Consider the following 22488-nt stretch of genomic DNA (forward strand, 5'->3'; position numbering starts at 1 on the left):
TTTTTTTAGTGTCCTTGCAGAATCTGCTTGACTAGCTCATCATTAGTTAAAATGTACACTATATCGAATTGTAATGTAAAGAGTCTTCTTTTGACAGATGATCTTGTGTTAATTATACGTTTTAGAACAAAATATTAGTATTTTCTGCTAATAGCTAAGCTCAAACTACACTGACTCCTAATTAATACAACTATATCATATTTTCTTATGTAAATTCGTTGCAACTTACTAATGGGCATAGCCAGCATGGTTGTTCTTAATTAGTGTTATTTTGTATGAGAGTTACTACCACCAAGCCTGTGTGTCCCAGGTAGCCTTGTGTCCCAGATTTAAGGCATGGCCTCTGGTCTTTCTCAGAGGGTGATGGAGATAGGAAAGAGTCTGTTGGTTTGAATTGTCAAAGCAAACTCTGGGGCCCGAGGTGGCTCTTAAAGGGCATATTCAGGCAAACTAACTTCAGGTATTTGATTTTGTCCACTCGTGGGTCCATTTAGATAGCTCATAAGATATCAGTAATCTAAACAGCGATTTATAACGCTGTAAATGTTACATCTGCATAGTGGACTTTTTATTTAGGTCAGTGACAGAGGATGAGTAAATCTGTTACTTGAGTGTCTGCAATGAAGTAGATGTTGATGTTTGTAGATAAATTGCAGGTTTGGGTAGATATAGCTGTGGTTATAAAAGCACCATGCATTATAGGATTTACTTTTTAATGGTTTTGTTCGTGTTGTGTTTTTTTTTTTTTTTAAGTCCCCAATAACCCTTACTGCATTCCTCTGTGAAAGGTACATTTTAAAAATAGGCTGATGCAAAACTTCAGTTAATGCATCATATATCCCAGCATCTCTGTTCTCATGACATTTTGGCCTTAACTTCAGAGGCAGTATCCCCATGCTGTTTATTGAAGGCAGCTGTTAAAAAGCACTCTTGTTTTGGGTAAAAGGGTCTTGATAAATCTCCTAAGTTTCTATTCTACCGTGTAGAATATCTTTTACACTGGTATCTAATGTATGGAAAAGATTTGAAGGGCAAACTTTCAAACTTTCTGTTTTGCAGATTGCATACTGGATTCATTAACCCACAATGACTAGTTAAGGAGAAAGACTGCTGACAGCTGGATTTATTTTTGATAGAGTGTTAAAGAGAAAGGGAAGATCAGATGGCACAGCTAGAGCATCTTTCTAGTATTTCTGTATTCTAGTAAGTCAAAGTTGATCATTTGCAGCGTGCCATCATACAGCACATAGAACGTTTAATGTTAGAACCCAGACTATCAGTTACCTTAATTAAATAATTTTAAACTAAAACATGATCTATGGTCTGTATTCAGACCAATACCTGTTACCTTGTTGATCACTGATTAATTAATAGCTTGGAAACTGTTAGAACAGTCTTGGGAAGGATAGTCAGTCTCCTTATCATCACCTGTCAGCTCTTTGAACTAAGTGGAAAAACAGTAGTATTTCCAGCACTTGACTACTCAGGAAATTAATAAATCAGTCTCATAGTTTGTTTCGATGAGTATTACTTAGTTTCCTCATCTGTTTTCCTTTGCTTCCTATTTCCTGATGTACTCCATCAGCTTTCTGATCCATCCATTATCTTTTCTAATTTCCTTTCTTGATCATCTAGACAGTTCTCCAGCTCATTGTGTCTATTATGCCCTTCTGTTAAAAAGCAAATATATTGACTTAGCAAAAGTCCTGGGAAGAGGTCTTAAGAATAAGAAGCAAGAACAAGAATTACAGTAAATTACTTTGCTGGAGCAAAGAATGTAGACTGTAGAAAAAGAATGTAACCTGAGTTTCAACAGGAGCCTTTAGAAGCCTGAAGAGTTACCAAATCCTACTGTGCAGTGCCATTCGCCTCTTTGATCTCTAGGTAGTAGTTTTCCACTGTATTACTATTTTTAAATAGAAAGATCATACAGCAGAAACCACTGTTTATAAGGACATTGAAAGAGTAATTTCTTTGGCTACTTTGTGGTTAGCATGGTGAGCAAACCTGAAAACCTAGAGAGACAGAGGTAGCTATCCTTGTAAACTTAGTTGTGGCTTAATGCATCCTATGGTCTTATAAGAGTTCATAGTAACTCGAAACGTGGATGATAGTTCAAGAAAAGAAAAGAAGTTGCAGAATACATACATTTACGAATCTAAGTAAAATAAGGAAGAAACAGTGAAACTCTTCCAGAATTTAAGATATTCCTGTATAGATATCAAGTACTGTAGATCTTCAGAAGCCACCTGGACATGGTTCTGCGCAACTTGCTTGAGGTGTCCATGCTTGAGCAGAGGAGTTGGACCGGATGGCCTCCAGAGGTCCCTTCCAGCCTTACCCATTTTGTGTTTCTGTATAGAACTGAAAACTGGAATCATACTTAGCTGTCAGTTTTACAGGTTGATGTTGCATCCATCCTAATAATGCAGTTGTTAGTGATTTGTTTGTTTGTTGTTGTTGTTGTTGTGTTTTTTTGTTGTTGTTTTGTTTTAAATCTGGCAAAATGTTTTCTTTTAAATGAATATAAATTCAACATAATTAAAAATGTATTTGTGGTATTTCTTATGACTTTTAATTTCAGTCCTTTTAAGCATTTATTCATCTTCCTTTTACTGTTTTGTGGCTAATAAACCACATGGCTTCTAGTGCATCAAACTCTGAGTTAAAGCAATTTGCTAATTCCACTTTGTTACAATTTTCTAGCTCACCACTTTCCTCATGTATTTCTTAAACAATACTGCCATATATAATTTGATAATGACTACTTCAGGTTTAAAATGAATTAAATATCAAATGTATAAACACATAGAATAATAATGAATGTTATCGAGCTATCCATCACACTATTTTTTTTATTATTGTTTTTAAAGTATCCGATATTATAAATAGTCATGTCAGATAAGAGCAAGAGCAAAAATGTATCCTGAATTCTCAGGAGACTGATCTCAATGTTTCTTTAAATGTTCAGGGCAGTAGAACGGTAAGGTAGGAGTAACACTTTCTCATCATGTGTTGGATTTTTAGTTTAATTACAAGGGCTAGAAATGTTTATGTCAAAAATACTTAGCTATTTTTCCATCAAAATAATGGTCATCAATGCAGTTGTCACTTTATCAGGAAGACCCCTTTCTAAAACTAGAAAGTCTAGCAGTTGTTTTCTAACCTATGTGGAGGTATTTGGTAATCTCGAAGGCTGATTCTTCCCTTGGTTTTATTTAAAGATCATGTCAAAAATTTTTGAAGAGTCTTTTTAAAACATCTTCCATCTCTTAATAGCGTGCACTGACTCATATTCCAACATCCTTTTTTTCCTTCAAGAGAGCTCAGTGTTTTTAAGACCTCTTCTGCAATGGTTATTTGTTCTAACATGGTCTGTTTGCCTCCTCAGCTGCTTTACCTTTTGTAAAAAGGTCTTCTGCTTTACCTTTTGCTTTACCTTTTTACATGACTTGTTTTATAACAATTGATGCCTTTGGCCCTGTTGTCTGTATGTTTTCTTTAAAACTATGTATTTGTGGTGCAACTTTTTAATTATAGAAAACAACATCTTTTCACTCTAAAATTTGGACTCAATTTTAGGGTATATCCTGAGTCTTCAGGACACCTAACCCTGAACGCAACATTTGTACCTAACAAAATGTTTGGACTTTAGTTTTTATAGGTATAGTAGTTTGCTGCAACCAACTCAGGACAGCCTGTGATAGAGACAAGATCAGAACTTGAGAGATTTGACTAGACAGCATGGTCACTTCAATTCTTACTTATCCGTACTAATATAGAGGAAAAATTCAACCTTTCTAAGGAGGAATCATTAAAATGCAAAGTTCCCTTTTGTCAATACGTATAATGAACAAATTAAAAAGTTTGAGGGCATATAAGCTTAGCTGGCTTTAGAACAAGATACTTACACCTGTGCAAAAGTGAATCAAAAGATCTATTATGAGCAAAGATGATTTGTGTCAAAGGGGCATGAAGAAGAGCTTATATTAGATTAAATCTGAGGTCATGTTTTGCTCTGTTTGTTGTTCTTTAGAATGGTGTAAGTTAAAAAGTTTGTTTTAAAGAGCAGACATGATTTTTTTTTTGCTATTAACAATACGGTTATTTCTTGCTTGAACAGCCTTCAGTAGCCTATGTACATACTACACCAGGCTTACCTTCAGGCTGGGAGGAAAGAAAGGATGCAAAGGGCCGTACTTATTATGTCAATCATAACAATCGAACCACAACATGGACACGTCCCATTATGCAGGTATGAGGTTCTGTTATATTGCTCAATTTAGATAGCACACATTTAGCCTGTATTGAGTATAATTTCAGTTGAAGCAGCTCTTCAGAACTTTGAAAGTTTTTTAAAAAATCTAAGTGTTGTCATGACAACTCAGGATAATCATAAAAAATTGCAATGCCTGGGATTTTTTTGGTTACTTTTCTTAACTTTATTAAGGTACAGATTAAGTCGATTGCTACAATGGAAGGAATTTCCAGAGAGGTACATAGTACCAATAAATAGAGGCAAATGCATTCTTAGGATTGAAATTGAAAGGTTGGTTGCCTGATTAATAATATGGTATATTGTTTGCTCTTCCAATGGAATTAAAATTAAATAATGTACTTGCTCTTTAAAATAGTATACTTAGTATTTAATAATAATAATAATAAATATTGATATCATATTTTAAATGTCCTAACTCTGGATGAACCATGATCCTGACAACTAACTAACTTAGTTTTCCATCTGAACTAGCTTGCGGAAGATGGCATGGTTGGGTCAGCAGCAAGCAGCAACAACCACTTAAGCGAACCTCAGATCAGACGGCCTCGCAGCCTTAGTTCACCCACAGTAACTTTATCTGCTCCACTTGAGGTGAGAAACAGACTTATCAACAAATATCACTTATGTGTGACTTCTCTCTCTGATGTCTTTATAACTTTTTATTTCCTTCTTAGTTACTAACAGCCATTTTTCCCTATTGTTAATTTTATCATAATATGTTGCTGTTTTCTTGCAGTTTTCCATCTGGATCTTTATATTATACAATAGTATTACCTAACTTCTATTATTATTGAATGATACGAATGAATAGTCAGTCTTATATATGATAATTTGAGTTGGTCAGCTAAAACTAATTCTGTGCATTTCTCAAACATGGGCTGCTATGACTCCTCTCAAGTGCTACAGTTGTATAAGATCAGAAATATTTTTTTGAGTCAACATTTATTTTGATGGTGTTAACTTTGAAAATAATACATGCAATTGAGTTTGGATAATTTTGTAATCAAGATACTGATTGAATTTCATATTCCTTGTCTTTCAAAAGGGTATTCAATGTATATGTCTTTACAAATAATTTAGAATACTGTTATATGTTGTTCATTGCAACATATCAGAAGTATAATTTATGTGGCTTCCTAAGCAATCAAAGATGATGTGTTTTTTACTTCTGAAAGTATGGTTAAACCTCACAAATCTATTAAACATGGCTGTGTTGAGGAGAGCAAGTTCTTAAAAATTTCTTCTTTGGACTGAAAGTGTGGCACCTTATTTGTCCTTTCTCACCATCTCTTTCCTAATTCTGTCCCTTTCTGTCCTGGTCAAAATGTTGAAAATTTGTAATTTCAAATTGATATAAGGAGACTAAACCTCCATTTATTTTAGGAACTTGTTTTAAGGTCATGTTTAAATGTTTTGTCTGAAATTTTAATTGAGAGATCCATTAAAAAGTGGATAATGTCACCTTAAATTTAGGATACTTTTCTGTTTAAAAATGAGATACATTGCACTAGGAAGCACACAGCAATGTTTGCAATTTTTTTCTCTGTAAAATGAAACATTGACATGTACAGGACAGCTTCAGTAAAAGATATGATCATATGTAAATACTGCAGACATTATCATTGCAAAGAGAAGTGATAAAACACTGTGTCCTTTAAAACAAAAAGCTTAGTAAGTTAGAAGTAGCTAATTAAGAGGAATTTAGCTAAATTCTAGGAAATCAATCCCAGCACTTAATTCTAGAATGAATTGCATCTGGAATGAAAAAAATTGTGCTGTGAAACCGCGTTTTTTTCAGTTTCCTGTATGAAGTGACATTTTGCAAATCTTTGTATCTTTGATTTTCTTCAGGGTATGAAGGACTCCCCTGTGCGCAGAGCAGTGAAGGACACCCTTTCCAATCCACAGTCTCCACAGCCCTCGCCCTACAACTCTCCTAAACCACAACACAAAGTTGCACAAAGCTTCCTTCCTCCTGGCTGGGAGATGCGAATAGCGCCCAATGGCAGGCCCTTCTTCATTGATCATAATACTAAAACTACTACATGGGTAAGGAGAATTCTAGGTAATGAATTTTAAATCATTTGCCATCTTTTAAATGTTTTCATCTTGACCACTCTGTTTTTCTTCATCTGGCATTTGTCTTGTCTTTAAGGTTCAAGTTCCATGGGATTTGTTAGCCTAACATTTCATAAAACTGATGTAGGGATCTGACTTGAATCCTCCATGCAATGATGTACAGTAGCAATAGTTTTAATTATCTAATTTCATGTCATGCCTGTAGTGGTGTTCATTTCAGAGAAAGGAAACTTACTTGTACATATCCACTGAAAATAGATTTTGGTGGATTTACATATCATGTACAATGCAATAGTGTTTTGCATTTTGTATTTGACCTTTTTATACTTGACAAACTATTGCATATCAGTCTTTTGTGACCTATTTTACTTGCCTCTTTTTACCTTATTCATTCATTAGTGTCATATCTGTGCATTAATAAAAATGTAAGAAGCTCATTTGCATCATTTTCCAGCCTTTTTGTGATAGGCTTATTTCTCATTAAGTTTTAAGAGCCAAAAATGTGCATATGAATCTTAATACCACTTAGGGGAATGCATGCGTTCCTAAGAAGAGGGCTTTATTTTTTAACCGTATCTCTGCAAATAACACACTTAATGGAGCTAAGGACTGACCCTAACTACCTCTTAATATTTAAAAAATTCATTGCAATTTTTGAATCTTAATAAAGTATGTGACACATGCAAATACTAAATGTGTTGTCACTTTTATCTGTCACAACTTGATCTGTTGGATTTACAGTTCCATATATCTGTTACAGGAAGATCCACGACTGAAATTTCCAGTGCATTTGAGATCAAAAGCTTCTTTGAACCCTAATGATTTGGGCCCCCTTCCTGTAAGTGACAATGTGTATGTATTTGAGTATATAGCTGCTATCTTATATTAACTGATCTATTATTGTAGTCATATATTGTACATAGACACATACGTTGATCTCATTGCTTTTATGGATTTGTGCCAGGAGTTGGACTTGATGATCCTTATGGGTCCCTTCCAACTTGGGATATTCTATGATTCTGTGATTAAAGCAACATTTACATATAGCACCAAAAACTTTGTTGTTATCTGTGAATCAGTCAGGCTTTTTGAAGCCAGCCCATAGTATTCTGAAGTGATTGAACATTTATTTGCTTATCTGAAGCTTGGAGCTTTGAAGAAATTTACCTTGGTTTTACTTCCATCTGTGTGATTTTACATAATTAACAGTTGCTTTAGAAAAAAAGAAGCAGATAGTTCAAAGTGAACTTTGTTATTGTACCAGTGTATACTGGCATTCAGAAATCTAAATAAATTTTGTTTTTGAATGAAACTCCCATATGCTGTAGGGAAAATCATGGTACTAACCTCGAAAGTTTTGTCATATTTGTGACTGATACATAATACTGATTTACATGGATATCAAATACAGAGTTTTGCTTTGTTTTTAAACTGCTGTGTTCTTAATGTCTGGGGATAATGCATGAAATCTGAAACCTTTTATAAAGTGCAAATTTTTACAGTATAGTGGTGGTTCATCACATTGCCTTATATATATTAAATATGCTTTTGAGAAATGGTCATTGAAATTTTATTTACAACTCAGCTACTAGTTGTCACCAGCAGTCTCAGCGTGTATTATGGACTTTGTCTGCAGACAGCTGTGCCATTAGAAAAGGTGACTGTCCCACTGTATAGGACGCGGCAGGTTATATTATCTTAAACAAATTGAATAATGACTCTTTGATCCTACTGATTTTCATTGTAATGAGTTGCAATTTACTTAGAAGAACTGCTCTGTCAGCAGACCAGAATGTGTGCTGCTTTTGGGCAACTGGTAACAAATTCTGCCTTTCATCTGGTGGCAATAGCCTGTTACCACCTATGATCAGACATCCTCCTCTTAAACATCCTGAAATCTCCCTGCGCTGGTCTTGACTGGCAAAAGTTTTGCCTTGTATTTAGATCAAGCTAGGCAACTTTTCAGGCCCAGTATCTCAAAACACTGATTACATCAAAAGCTATGTTCAGTTGAATATATTTATTATGTTGAATGTTCTGATTACAACACAGAAGTAATGTGATTTTTCTTGAAGAAAACAGCTGTGGAAGTAGCTGTTCCTTTGTAATTTTTCAGATACATTGAGCATGCATTAATGTCCAAGGACATGTTGCTTAGATAAAGAGGCACTGAACAGGAGAAACTTAGCCTGTTAATCGCAAGAGATAAAATGTGCTATGAAGTCAGGGTAGCCTGACACACATCAACGGAAGTATATAATTAGTCACAGATTTAAACTCAATTAAACAAGCCATTTTTGACTGAGGTAAAAATCACAGAATCATTGAATGCTTTGAGTTGGAAGAGACTTGAAAGACCACCCACTTCCAACCCCCCTGCCATGAGCAGGGACGCCTCCCACCAGACCAGGTTGCTCAAAGCCCCATCCAACCTGGCCTTGAACACCTCCAGGGATGGGGCATCCACAGCTCCTCTGGGCAACCTGTTCCACTGCCTCACCACCCTCATAGTTAAGAACTTCTTCCTAATGTCTAATCTGAATCCACCCTCTTTTAGTTTGAAACGATTACCTCTCATCCTATTGCTACACTCCCTGATAAAGAGTCTCCTCACAGTGTGATGACTGCAGAATTTAGGAGTTGCTTAAAAAAGATTGAAATGAAATCATTTCTTTTCTATATTGTATAGAAAGCTGAAGCTAGCGTATGGCATACAGGTGGAGTGAGTACTAGATTGGACATCATTGCATGTGCCAGCAGTGTGCAATTTGTTCTCCTTTCTATACAATAATTGTATGGAAAATGAGAAAAAGGGAATGGAAAAAAAGGCAAGAATTGAGGGCTAGATTACACGTTCTCATCCCACTCTATTAGGATTTATATAATTACAGTAAGTAACCCACAGGTGTTTCAGAAGTAGAAGCAGAAATTCTCAAATCTAACAGATTATGGATAATCTATTCTCTATGATCATTTCCTCATAGTAGGAAACAGGTGTAAACCCTGATGCAAGAAGTTTCCACTTCAAAGCTTAAAAAAATATTTACTATATTAGATGCAGTCACCTGGGTAAACAGCCAGTTCTTTGAATCTTGCTAGGTTTTTGTCCTTGGCATAATGCATCTGGTTTTGTGTGTCCTACTTGACAGGCACCTTTCAGACAATTTAAGCAGGCATGGATAATGTATTGCTTTGTGCTGTTTGAGAGTGGTATTATTTCATGTATTTTCTCTCTCTCTTTTTTTTTTTTTCCCAATTCCAGCCTGGCTGGGAGGAAAGAATACATTTGGACGGAAGAACGTTTTATATAGATCATAGTAAGTAAGCACTCGGGTACTACAGCAATTAGACAAAGGGAGGTAATAAATATTGAAGTGAAAGCTTTATAATTTTACTCTTCATTTAGGAAGCCAGGTGTTGATATGTGGAGACATTGATACCAGAGACTTAGTGCCCTCATACGGTACTGTATATTCACTGAAAGCTTGCTTTTAATTGGCTCATCAAGCTTTGTCCCTCTCTGACTTGTGAAGCATTAACATTTCTTCTTTGTGGTTTCTTTTGTTCTTGTTGATATTTTGGATTCTTTGTTGTTGTTGTTGATGATCCCATGGCTTATTTGCACTTTAATGAATTAAAATACACACTAGGAATAGAAAATAAGATGAGAAAAGATCATATAGCCACAACTCCATATATAGGCAGTGGAGAAATTAGCACTGATAATACTCTTTCCTCTCCCTTGAGAAGGTCTTGTGGCAGTGCTGATTCTGATCTTATTTCCTATTTATAGCATGTTATATTGCACCCAGCCCATTAATATCTATTCAGTTCTGTTAGTGAAGTTCTAGTGTAAGTGATGTTTCATTGTAGATTTGTCTTATTACAGCATCTCAGAACTACTGTGTTAGTTTTTGTCGTTGTTTGAAAATAAAGCAGCCCAGAAAGGGTTTTATTCCCTCTCCCCCTTTTTTTAAAGACTTAAGCTGGACTTTCTAATGAGGTATTACTACAGACTGTATAAGCTTCACAGAAATAGATAATTCACAAAACGATTGGAAGGGGGTATATTTGCTACACAAAACTTACAGAATTAAAATCCTAATACTGCCAAATATGCATTACAGTTTGTTTTTCTTTCAGTATCAGTAACATTAAATCCTATGCAAATCTGCAGTTGTATTTATATAGTACGTTATTAAATCCCTATCTCTAAATCACTGTCTCTAAAAGTAATACCTATTTCAAAATTGCACACATACTTGTAAATAAAAAACAGAAATAGTACACTCATCAACAACAAGATTAGCCTTTTTCAAACATTATTATAGAATTATTCTTTACATCTTCTGTTATTGTTTCTGCCAAGAGATATTTGGAGACTTAAATCTGGCAAATTATGGTAAACTGCTGCCACTGAAGAGTCACAGAATAAAACTGTTATTTTAAAAATATCTGTATAATTGTTGAATCTTCCTAGCTTTGAAAAGGTTTAGTTTTTCTGTCTCTAAAAGTAAATGGAGCGTTGAAGAAATATATTCCCCAAACTAGTTTAATTTTTAGATAAAAATACATTTATTTGCATCTGAAATCTCTCTCTATTCCCTCTGTTGATTTAATTTTTCTTTTACCCTTTTAGATAGCAAACTTTATAAAAGTTTGTTGGTTTTCTTTTGTGGTTTGTTTTTTTTTTCCTGATGATGCTACTTGCTTCCAGCAAAAATCCTTTTTTTCATTGTGGTACCATACTACTAGAATTGCCAGGGGACTCTAGAAGCAGAGGTGATGCCAGTGATTATTACAGTGGACACGTTGCAGCTCCGTTGTGATAACATTGTGCTCAGTATTGAGTAAATGACTGCAGTCAGCATTTGGTGTTCAGTCATTTGGCTTGAACAATCTCAACAGTAGCATTTGTTTCCACAGTTCTGGTAAGGAAGTACAATGACATTTGACCATAATGATAGGTTTATGACAGAGCCTGCTGGCTCTTAATTGTTTGATGAGAACTTGAGAACATATGCTGAAATCAGCCATGTGTATGATAACTGTGCTTCCTCTAAACATGCAAGTCTCAGTAGTCCATTACTGTGACAAACTGGCCATTGTTTTAGTCATTCTTAGCTGAAGTGATTAGTTAGGATGCAACGAGTGTACTCAATTTCACTGTTAGAATACAATAAGAATGTTGAAAGTATAAACTGATTCAGCTACTATTAATGTCTTGGTTCTCCAGATATATTTTGTAATTCTTACGCATAATTATTCAATACTTTTGTCCTATCAAAATACGGATAAAATAATTTAGATAGTACTTGTAACATACTAATGTGAAAACATGATACTTTTCAGATTTTAAGTATAAACAGTCCTAATTTGTCCAGTAGTAAATTCCTTTATATTGTATATTTATCTGTATACATATATATATATGGTCTCTAGTTCTCTGTGATTGGCCTTAGCCAGCTGAGTCAACAGTATTTGCCATCCATAAACAAAGTAATATTCTCTATTCACATAGCACGTTTAAACTTCTGCATTTCCTAGGAGCCTTATAGGAAATTATGATCTACCTGTTAGAAGGTATCCTGAAGAAAAACACAAAGGCTTTCCAACCATATTCAGAATAGTTACCAGTGGTTCACTGACAGAGGAATGGATGTTTTAAATGGGTTCCCCTCAAATCTGTCTTGGATACACCATCTTTCAATATATTGAACAGTAAATTAGAGGGAATGTACGCATTAGATTAGCAGAGCACATGAAGGATAGGTGTGAGAGGAGCTCACTGGAGCAGGATTAGAAATCAGAATGATTCTGATGAGTTGCAGGTGCAGTGTGAAGACATCGTTTTATAACAACTGCAAATTGCTACTCAGAATAGGAATAATTAGCAGAATTTTTGTTGAAAAGGACATGAAAAATGTCAGCTGAACAAGAGGTAGTTCATCTTGTGATGTATCAACAGGAATACCTTAAACAATTCTCCTAATCTCATCAGCACTGGTGAGGTCTCAGCTATAAAAATGTTGTATCTAGCACAGGGTCCGACCCAAACCAAGAGAATAGAAAACCGTTTCAAAAGGGACCAGAGGAATAGACGGAATCCTCAAAAGCCCTAAGGCCTGATTTATGAGGGAAGAGAGAGAGTTTTGAATTTGTGTGAAGACTCAAGAGAGATGGTAGCTTTTCAAAAATGTGCTGTAAAAGGAATGGATTTAATATCCACATGCACTTTGGATAAGACAGGGAAACTCAAGCTACAATTCCAGGTAGAGCGGTTCAGGTTAGGTTCTTATTGTAAGGGCATTTAAGCCCTGGAATAGTGTTTATGATATGAAGTCTCTATCACTGTAATATTCTGAAGAACAACTTAGACAAAATTTATCAGTAACAGCATACTTAAACATATGCTACGGTAGTAAGAGAGAACTGACAAACTCTCTAAGTCATTTACAGTTCTGTCTGATTTCATAGAAAATTACCACCATAATTTGTGGCCGTCAGTTTCAAGTAGGTATAAGAAATGAACTGGTAAACGTTGTAGAATGTAATTTGACTGAAAAGGTTGAAATGAGATGACAAGGGCCAACTCAGGAGTCACGCTTTTAGGGCAGGCTGTGGTCTGTGAAGTACATGGAGCTGTAAGTCTAACAAATTTACTCCATAATTGCCATGAGCACTAAATAGACTTAACGTGTAAAGGAAAATAAAAGAGTAATTTAACGTTAAGTTAACTGATAGATCAAAATTTCTTGAAATGTGCTTGTGATCTTCTTGAATTTGCTGTAGTAACATTTAATGAATGTCAGCTTTCAAAATCTAGTCCATGCTAAAATTAATTTGAGATGCTCAAAACTAATGTGGTTTTTTTTCCAACTGTAGAAACACGGAAAACTCCTATGTTTTAAAATAAGTGGGATTGGTTCTTTGCTTTTACCCATAGTGTCCTTAAAAATAATTTTCTTGAAATCTAGTGGTTTCATTCCCAAACCTAGTAATTACAAAACTTAAAATCTTGACTACCCTTTTAATATGCAGTTCATAAATCAAAGCAGTGCATGTAACTAACAGGTGTATTATTCTTACCCTTCCAGTGTAGGAAATAGATGATTTGAACCTTGCCATTGGAGATGGCGTTTAGTTTGGTTTTTGGAGCATTGTCTTATTGTTGCAACATCATCATTTTGTTGTGATTCTGTTGTGTTCAGAATCTTGTGAGAAACAGTTGTCTGGAGGCAGGGAGAGTTTCACCATGGTCCTGTATAACCTCACTGTATAACCATATAACGCTGCTGGTGCTCTTAAAAACTGTAGATGAAAAGAACTGAATTCTGCTGCCTTATTGCCAAAATCTGCCTTGTCAAAACTGAACGATTTCTTATACCATAACTGTATAATTTTTCCTCCCTTTACCAATCCTATAACCTTTTCATTAAAATCAGTGTCTAGGACTTTTTTTTCCCCAAAGAGATGTTATACCTTCCCCTCCAAATTTAAATTCAGACTGTTTTAAAATTATTAAACCTTGCAGAATTTGAAATAAGTAAACTTAGTCTGTCATTTGACAAAGTTTTTGGGTTCCTTTACCTTTCAGGCATGAAATCTGTGTATTCCTAATATGTGTTGAATCCAAGACCATGTTTGAATAGAACATGTTTACTACTATGGGTGTTGAAATAAAACCAGTGTAATTACACTGGATTATGTTGTAGTTTTGCATTTTTGTATGAGTGTTTTAACTAAACAGTGTGGTGGGGTTTTGATGGAGATGCGTGAATGCAGTCTTTTCTAACCCTGAAATACTAAGTTGTGGAAATGGTAGGGAAAACATTTGTAGGGAAATACAAAACAAAACAAAAGAAAAAACACCATAAATTCACAGTGTGATAATTGAGAAGTAATGATATAATTTCTTTTATTATTTACAGATAACAAAATTACCCAGTGGGAAGACCCCAGACTGCAGAACCCAGCGATTACGGGTCCAGTAAGTACTGCTATGGTTCTTTTTGCATGAAATGCTGTGACTCATGTACTGTTAAGCAACAGGTCATGCCTGTTCTCCAGATGAGGTAAGACTGCTTGTTGAACGGCCAAGGAAGCAGGACCAACCTCCGCCTTTTCCTGAGGGACACAGGAGGCTCAAGTACCTGCTTTTGTAAGCCTCCAAGGGCAGGGGAAGTTGCTGTCATGTGGCACCCTGACAGGGTTCCCCCAAACTGATGCCCCTCTGTGGACCATCTTTTGCTTAGCATAGAGTTGAGTGCACTGGAGACTCTCCCAGCCCGCTGCCAGTGGTCCAAAGCAGTATTGGGCTAATTAGGAATCACTGGAACGTTTGTCACTGGAGTGCTGAGCACACTACTCCTAGGTCAGACGACAGGTTCAAAGTTGTTGGTTCTTGGAGTCTTTCCTGGCAATGGCTACCTACGTAGGGAATTTTTCCTATGTTACAGTGTGATTCCTTTATTGTAGTCATTAGCATGTGATGACGACTTCTGCCTTGGAGCGTCTAGGAAACATTCTTAATCAGTTTGTGACAGTAAATCTCAGAATACTTCTGTTTCAGCCAGGAGGAAGAGAGGGCTCTTTCTTCAGAAGGATAGAGACAGCTTTGTTTGGCTGGTTTTAATTTCTGGATTGCTGTGTTACTTCTGAGCAAAGGTCTCCATCTGTTTTGAAACTGCATGGCTAAATATTCTGACTGATGTTTCACTCTGAAATGTGGAACCGTGTGAATTCTCTTTTCTTCTATTTTCCTCCTGCAACCAGAAACGTTCTGTGCTAAGTGCCGCACTTTATTGCTCCACTGTGTTCAAATAGTATATTTTCGTATTAAGCTGGGCATAAAGGGTGTCTGCTCTGATTCTTTGGTTGGAAGATCTTGTGAGTTTCCGACCAAAAACTCTGTGCTGAATTCTAGATTGTTAGGTTTTAGGAATGCGTATAGGAGAACTGTTCATATTTACCATTACCTGTGTCGTTACTGTCAAGATAATTCTACTGAGCTGAGACACTGAGCTGTTCATTTTTGGATTTCTGGAAAATAAAAAGCTGTTACCACTTGATACGGAAAAGATGTGACTACTTTGTGGATTCTGAATGCAATAAAGGCAATAATCAGGCCTATCAAATTTAAGAGTCAAAAAAAATCCTGCATATGAACTAAGTTTTCAGAAAAACAACTTTAGAAAAAATGAATGTTTTTAACTTAGTATCAGTTTTTTAAAATATTAAATATATGGAATGGTTCTTTGACCTTTTTATGCTGCTTTAGGCTACTTTATGGTATTTTGAGTGATCGGATTTCCAACCTAAAGATGTTTCCAGGTAAAAAAAATCTGCCAAGAATACTGTTTAATTTGGGGTAAATGCTCAAGGATCTCAGACAGGCCACAGCAGATGAACTACTGGATGTTGTAATCCCAGTTGCTAGTGTTTATGAATAAGGTTGATAATTGTCACGTGTTTGAACATAATTGCTGTTGTACTGATGTAGCCATTTAACATGCACATAATGCTTGAGATACTAGTTTGCAATGTTACACAAATTCTTCTACTTATGTTCCCAGAAACCATAAGCATAGATGACAGAGTCTGTTTGGGGAATATTTGTTTCAAGATAATCAGTGTCAATCCTGACCAAATTAAGGAAATAACAGTATTATTTTATTTTTAAGAGAAAGCAAGATTAGATCCATTTTGCAGTCATATACCCATTAAGCATTCATCTTAGTGCCTTTAACAGCGTTTTTGGTGCTATGACAAAAACAAAGTACGTAAATTGCATTTCACATTGTGTTCAAACAATGAAAACATGTCAAAAGATTCCTTAATGTCTGTGGTAAAGGTATATTATCATCAGAGTAAAATGATTTAATATGATTTTTTAATTTTTCATGTTTTATCTTTCACAAGAGAAAGATTATATAGAAATATTTGTCTTATGCTCTCACATACATGAGTCTACTTCAACACCAGCCCTCTCATGAAAACCCACTCTTCCCTCAGATCTGAACTTGAACCAGAGCTTTGCAGTTTGTGATTCATCTTTCAAGGAATAGAAAATGTAACTTTTAAATCCATAAATCCATATTCTTTGGTAACAACAGTTTCAAGACCAGCTTAGATGAGGCCCTGAGCAACCTGATCTCGTGGATGGCATCCCTGCCCATGGCATGAGGGTTGGAACTAGATGATCTTTGAGGTCCCTTCCAACCCAGGCCGTTCTATGATTCTACAAACAGTCATTTTTAAAAATATCATACGGCATGCTTATCATTTCCTAGTGAAATTCATAGTTGGCAGCATTGCATTCTAATCGCTTTGTATTAAAAAATGTTTTTGTTTTTTCTGCTCCTAAAATAAGAAAAAAAATGAGGGTAAGTATTTGATTAAAAAAAAATGGCTAAACGTTTTGATACCTTTTAACTGAACTTACACACTAAGAAATGGGAAGATTTTGAGTTCTGTATTTCATGCATACTGTTGGGGTTTTTACATGAACCTATGGCATACATATCTAGATAGTATTCAGATTTGGTTTTCATTTGTTTAAATAATATTGGAATATCAATTTGTTAAATACTGGAATAATCTGTGTTTATGATTCTCTCTCTGATAGGCAGTTCCATATTCTAGGGAGTTCAAACAGAAATACGACTACTTCCGGAAGAAGTTAAAGAAACCTGTGAGTATAATAGCTATGCTGCTTTGTGTTGAAGCCAATTATGTTATGTCTGGGGAGAAAAAAAATAAATATCCCAAGGGTAGATACAGAATGGTGTTTCATGCTATAACAAATTTGCTAGTTTTTCTTGATCATCCTGCTCCTTAAAAAAGTAGAAACCAAGAAAATGAAGAAAAGTTTGAATTTGATCGATGGATTTCTCAACAACAGCACTTACAAATATTTAAGATTTGCACTTTGTAATATGAATGGAAAGTCAAAGTGATGAGATAACAAGAAAATAGCGGTGATTCACTATTTTCCATTCCAACTGAGTCTAATTTGTATGTTAGTTTAAAAGACTTTATGTTGAAAATAGGCTTGAGGCTTGGTATTTCCCTTTGTCTTCAACAGTGGGTTTGGAAAGACAGAGCTGGAACAAACTGGCAGAGCAGAGCCCACAGTATTACTGCATCTGGCACAAGCTTCTCACATTCTTGTTCTGTAAAAATAACTTCTTTAACTTAAGAGAATGCAAGTTATTAGCATGCATATGGTAATGACTTGTAATTGACAGCAAACAGCCTTGGCAGCATCAACTCTAATATGAAGAGGGACTCACCAATGTCTTTATGGGTTTGTTGATAGTTCCTTGAATTTGCATCTTGAGCTTGACTTGTGACTGGACACAATAAGTATTTTAATTGTCAGGAAAAAGCAAACCTCCTGAAATGCTTGTTTCAAGTCAATTTTATCAGGAAAACTGTACCTGACCGTAAGGGTCACGTTTATCTGTTCATCTCCTGCTTCTTTCTTCAAATACTTTACTCAGTTCTCTTCTGTCTTTTCTGAATTCGTCTCCCTGGGCTTTCATAATGGGTGTTAGTGTTCTCTTTTTTCAGACAGAAATTCTTAAATATTTTGGCAGTCCTGTTCTGTTTACATCTTGGCAATTCAGTACTGTTTTATGCGTGGTACTGTTGGTGTTCTTAATGGTGAAACAGTTCTGGCCTTTACAGATATCTGAGTGAAAGGGTTGCATAAAGCTTGTGTGTTTTTTAACATTTTAAGCTAAAATTACCTTTAAATAGAGCATAGTAATATCAACAATTCTTGCTTTTGTTGTTGTTTTCATTACTTTATCAAATATCATAGAAATCTCTGAACCCCACTAGTGGAACTTACCCAGTTCACCATAATGTATCAACCTGTGGACTTAGAGAGCATTGGAAAACAAGAATAAAGGAAACTTGGTACACTCAGATGTGTAATCCGTCCTTTAGTTTTAAGCTTACAGTCAGTAATTTCCCTGAAGACTATTTATTGAGACTAATTGATCTCCTTTCACACAGGCCGATATACCAAATAGATTTGAGATGAAGCTACACAGAAATAATATTTTTGAGGAGTCCTACAGAAGAATCATGTCTGTGAAGAGACCTGATGTACTAAAAGCCAGGCTCTGGATTGAATTTGAGTCAGAAAAAGGACTTGACTATGGAGGTGTGGCTAGAGAGTGGTTTTTTCTCTTGTCCAAGGAGATGTTCAACCCTTATTATGGTCTTTTTGAATATTCAGCAACGTAAGTATCCATTATAATATTCTCACTCGTAAGCAATATATGTTAGATTTTGAGTAAAATGGAAAGTTACATTGGAGAGTAGTTATATCATCCTTCATGATACATGAATTTGTACTCCTATCAGTCAAGTCTATCTGTTCTGCATTATCATTTATCATTTCCTTTTCCAAGAAACTTTAAATTTGCTGTTGAAATCTCATAAAACAATCTCATTGCTAAAACAGTATTCGATGTTGCCTTGCTTGCAACAATAGTAGATTCCATTTTTGAGGCTAGCAATAGTAAGAGGAGTGATGCCAGACAAGACTTTTTTATGTCCTCCCAGTGCATTGTAAAGCACCTGCCTTCCAGAATTACAGTGTTCTTTGTAATTAGCTCATAAAACAGCTTCTCATTTACATTTCAGTAGTTATACAGCACTGGCCTTGCATGAATTTAAATGTATTTTTGTCCAATTTTAAACCCCCGAGTGTTGCATTAGTAAATGAGAGAGCAGGTCTCTTGCTTAAATTACATCTGTTTTGGTCTGCTTATGTAATTCCACATTGTGCACTTAGCCACAGTAAGGATAGATTTCTTAATTGCAAGCAGCAGTTTTTATGTTTTCATGTCAATATCAAACTCGCTCCTTTCTTTAATGAGCATTGAATAAATTGTAAAGTAGATGAACAAAGCTGTATAATAAGGGTTTTCTTGCATTTGCTTCTCAGAAAAGACACGTTTTGTTTTTGGAGGAAAACATAGCTTACAAAATATTGACTAGTTCAGAATGCCTGTGTGTTAGTAGAATTCACTGGATAAACATTTGTTTTGAAATATTATTACCACTTATGTGATAAATGTCACTGCAATTACTTTAAAAACAACATTATTTTCATTTGAGGTTCAATTTGATGGAAAGGTGTATTTTAAATTGTAAGCATTCACACTAGAGTGAGGCTTCCTCTCAACAATAAAGATAAATAAAAATTTATTAGAGACAGAGTGGGAAGAGGGAGAGAATCAGAAGGGAGAAAAATGTGTTCATGTGTTGAAATAAAAATAGTTTAATAGGATAGAAAAGGAAGGGAAAATAATATTAATACTAAGCTTTATAGATACATATGTACAAAGCAAGCAGTGCACAATGCAGTTGCTCACCACCCGCCAACTGATGTCCCCCCAGCCAACTGCCCCAGTTTTATTGTCCCACACGACGCCATAGGGGATGGTGCGGAATATCCCTCTGGCCAGTTTGGGTCAGTTGTCCTGGCTGGCCTGGCTCTGTCCCCTCCTAGTTTCTCCCAGCCCCCTGGCTGGCAGGGCAGTATGAGAGACTGAAAAGTCCTCGACCTAGCGCAAGCAGTGCTCCGCAACAACTGAACCATCAGCGTGTTATCAGTACTATTCTCATCCTAAATCCGAAACACAGCACCATGCCAGCTACTAGGAGAAAAATGAATGTCCCAACCAAAACCAGGACGCTGACAGAAAGCGTGTGAAAGAAAGTGTTCATCACCAAGACATTAATGTAAAAGTAGTAATTATTAATTTGCATGATGTTCTTAATCTGTGAAAAAGATGCATGTTTTTAAGTAGACGTTTTTCTCGTTTCTTAAAATAATTTTAGTTATAATTCATAGTTATTAGTTACAATTTATAGTTACAGTATGTACAGTATTGATAAATTTTAAATTGTGTGTCAATCCGCATGCTTTAGAAGCTGAGGTGATACATCATGGAAGTCCAGACTACGTTTGCACATTCCTGGGTTCACCTTCCCCCTTTTCTTTTGCCCAAGGTCATCCTTCAGTGAGATTCAGTGACCCTCCTTATTATGGGAGATGCTCATTAAAAATTGTGGTTTTTTTGTTTGTTCGTTTGTTTAGGTTTTTGGGGTTTTTGGTTTTGATTTTGTTTTGTTGGGAAGGATACAGTGCTGTGTATAGCAGAGGATAAAGCTGTTTGCCTTTTGTACCTTACACTTGCAACAGGTGGAAGGAACCCTGTTACCCCAAGGGCAGGATTATTAGTAACCTTTGTCAAATGGTCATTATGGTCATTAAGGCATTACATAGGACGGACAGGAAATGGCCCTAAGCTCTAACATATCTGAATATCTGTTTATTTAAAGACATGGTTCTTAAGATATTTTTTTCTTTCCCCAAAATAGGGACAACTATACACTTCAGATTAATCCTAATTCAGGTCTTTGTAATGAAGATCATCTTTCGTATTTTACATTTATTGGACGGGTTGCTGGTCTGGCAGTATATCATGGGAAGCTATTAGATGGTGAGTTACTATACTGTATGGCTAAGCTACTCTTACTGGATTTTTTTTTAAATGAAATAAATCACTTCAATAATTCATATGCTTTAGAATGTTGTATATCTTGAAACAAAGTCTAAGAGAAAGTAATGGAACTGGAAGCTTTGGAAATTGCATTCCTGTTAAATGCATTCCTGTGAAATTGCATTTCCCGTTAAATTCCATTTAAATGGTGATTTTGGTAAAATGATAGTGTCTTGCTCAACAAATATGTTTCATATAAAGTTTTGCTCCTTTCTCTACTCTTGTTAGCCCTAGAGAATCTCCATTTTCAAATAATCTCTATCCTGAAGGAAAATCACTAAATTTGTATCATCCACTTATATGTAAACCAGCTGAAGCCAAAGCAGTTGCTTGTTAAGTGCAGCATGCATTTTCCTATAAAATTATTTCTCATTGATTGAACGAGTAAATGAAATTTTTGCTCAACTTTGGAATCCCAGAATAACCAAGAAAGCAACCATTATAAACTGCCTATATTTTATTTAGAGACAGTGCAGCACAACAACAGAGGAAGCTCATAGTCCTGTTTTTCTAGCATCTCCTTTGAGAGACAAATGGCAATTTTAAGTGCATTAGAGTACCTTGAGCTCAATTCCCCATCTTTTGTGTCTCTCTACCATGTAACTAACATTGGCATAATTCTTGTAATTGAAAAAATTGGGCTTGCCGAGTCTAAATAAAAAATGAGCCTGCTGTGTTAACTTGAACGGTTACGGCACTGTTCCCCTTGCAAGATATTTCTTTCCCACAGGCACACTGAGAAATAGCATGGTGTTTCATCCTTTAGCAGTCACATCTTTATGTAAGGTGAAAATGCAGAATAGCAGAGGTAACACTTTTCCCCCTGTTTTAGGCTTCTTCATCAGACCTTTTTACAAGATGATGTTGGGGAAACCGATAACTCTAAAAGACATGGAATCAGTGGTAAGATAACATTTGAAACTTAACATTAGTAATTAGTAATTATTTGAGTTTTTCTCATCTGGGAAACTTTGTAAGAGCTAATAATTCCAGTAAAGTGCATGGTGGAAAACACAAGGTTATGGTTTTAAGACCTTGAGAATGGTATGTACTTATTTTTTTAATAAAACAAATTTTCCCTGCCACGTCAGCAGTTTCAGGACCAGTGCACTTAGAGCAGTTAGGGTTGAGAGAGAAGAGGCGTGAATAGGCCAGTAAGAGGCACAATACAGGATGGTGCGCAGTTGTGTTTACGCATTTTCCACTGAGTCAGCTGTCTCCCTGTTGTGAGGAACACTAGCAATAGGCCCTGCTTTTCCCTTCGTCTTTTCCCTTCTTCTTTTTTCCCTTCTTTTCATACTTTGGAGCAGGATGAGGTGGACGCAAGGACATAGTTCTGACCTGGTAGCATGCGAAGTTGTCCACAGTAGCGGAAGGAGAAGGGGTTGCCAAATGATCAACAGTTTTCCCAAAAAGAGACTTAATGAATGCAGCACAACTTGTGCCCTGGTATCTGCTTTGGTTTTGTTTTATGCACTTCATCTACTTCCACTCCTTCAACATGAATTGCAATTGAGTACTTTTGTGTTCATTGCTCCCTGG

The 22488-nt window shown here is 35.8% G+C and overlaps 1 protein-coding gene across 19 annotated transcripts in view; it reads left to right on the top strand.

The window, feature by feature from the left end:
* Positions 1-22488, top strand: part of LOC310889345 (E3 ubiquitin-protein ligase NEDD4-like) — a 149967-nt gene that overhangs the window by 119384 nt on the left and 8095 nt on the right. For 12 of the 19 annotated variants that reach the window (XM_083816697.1, XM_083816699.1, XM_083816686.1 and 9 more), the window contains 11 exons: positions 4124-4255; positions 4751-4870; positions 6131-6328; positions 7119-7196; positions 9621-9675; positions 9765-9821; positions 14290-14348; positions 16986-17051; positions 18383-18612; positions 20765-20886; positions 21779-21849. In XM_083816697.1, the coding sequence (XP_083672823.1) occupies positions 4124-4255; positions 4751-4870; positions 6131-6328; positions 7119-7196; positions 9621-9675; positions 9765-9821; positions 14290-14348; positions 16986-17051; positions 18383-18612; positions 20765-20886; positions 21779-21849 (1188 nt within the window). The remainder of the gene's footprint in view (positions 1-4123; positions 4256-4750; positions 4871-6130; positions 6329-7118; positions 7197-9620; positions 9676-9764; positions 9822-14289; positions 14349-16985; positions 17052-18382; positions 18613-20764; positions 20887-21778; positions 21850-22488) is intronic. The other 7 variants (XM_083816700.1, XM_083816684.1, XM_083816683.1 and 4 more) reach the window with 1 other exon arrangement.

The sequence above is a fragment of the Anser anser genome (assembly GCF_964211835.1).
Source record: "Anser anser genome assembly, chromosome: Z".
Classification (NCBI taxonomy): Eukaryota; Metazoa; Chordata; class Aves; order Anseriformes; family Anatidae; genus Anser; species Anser anser.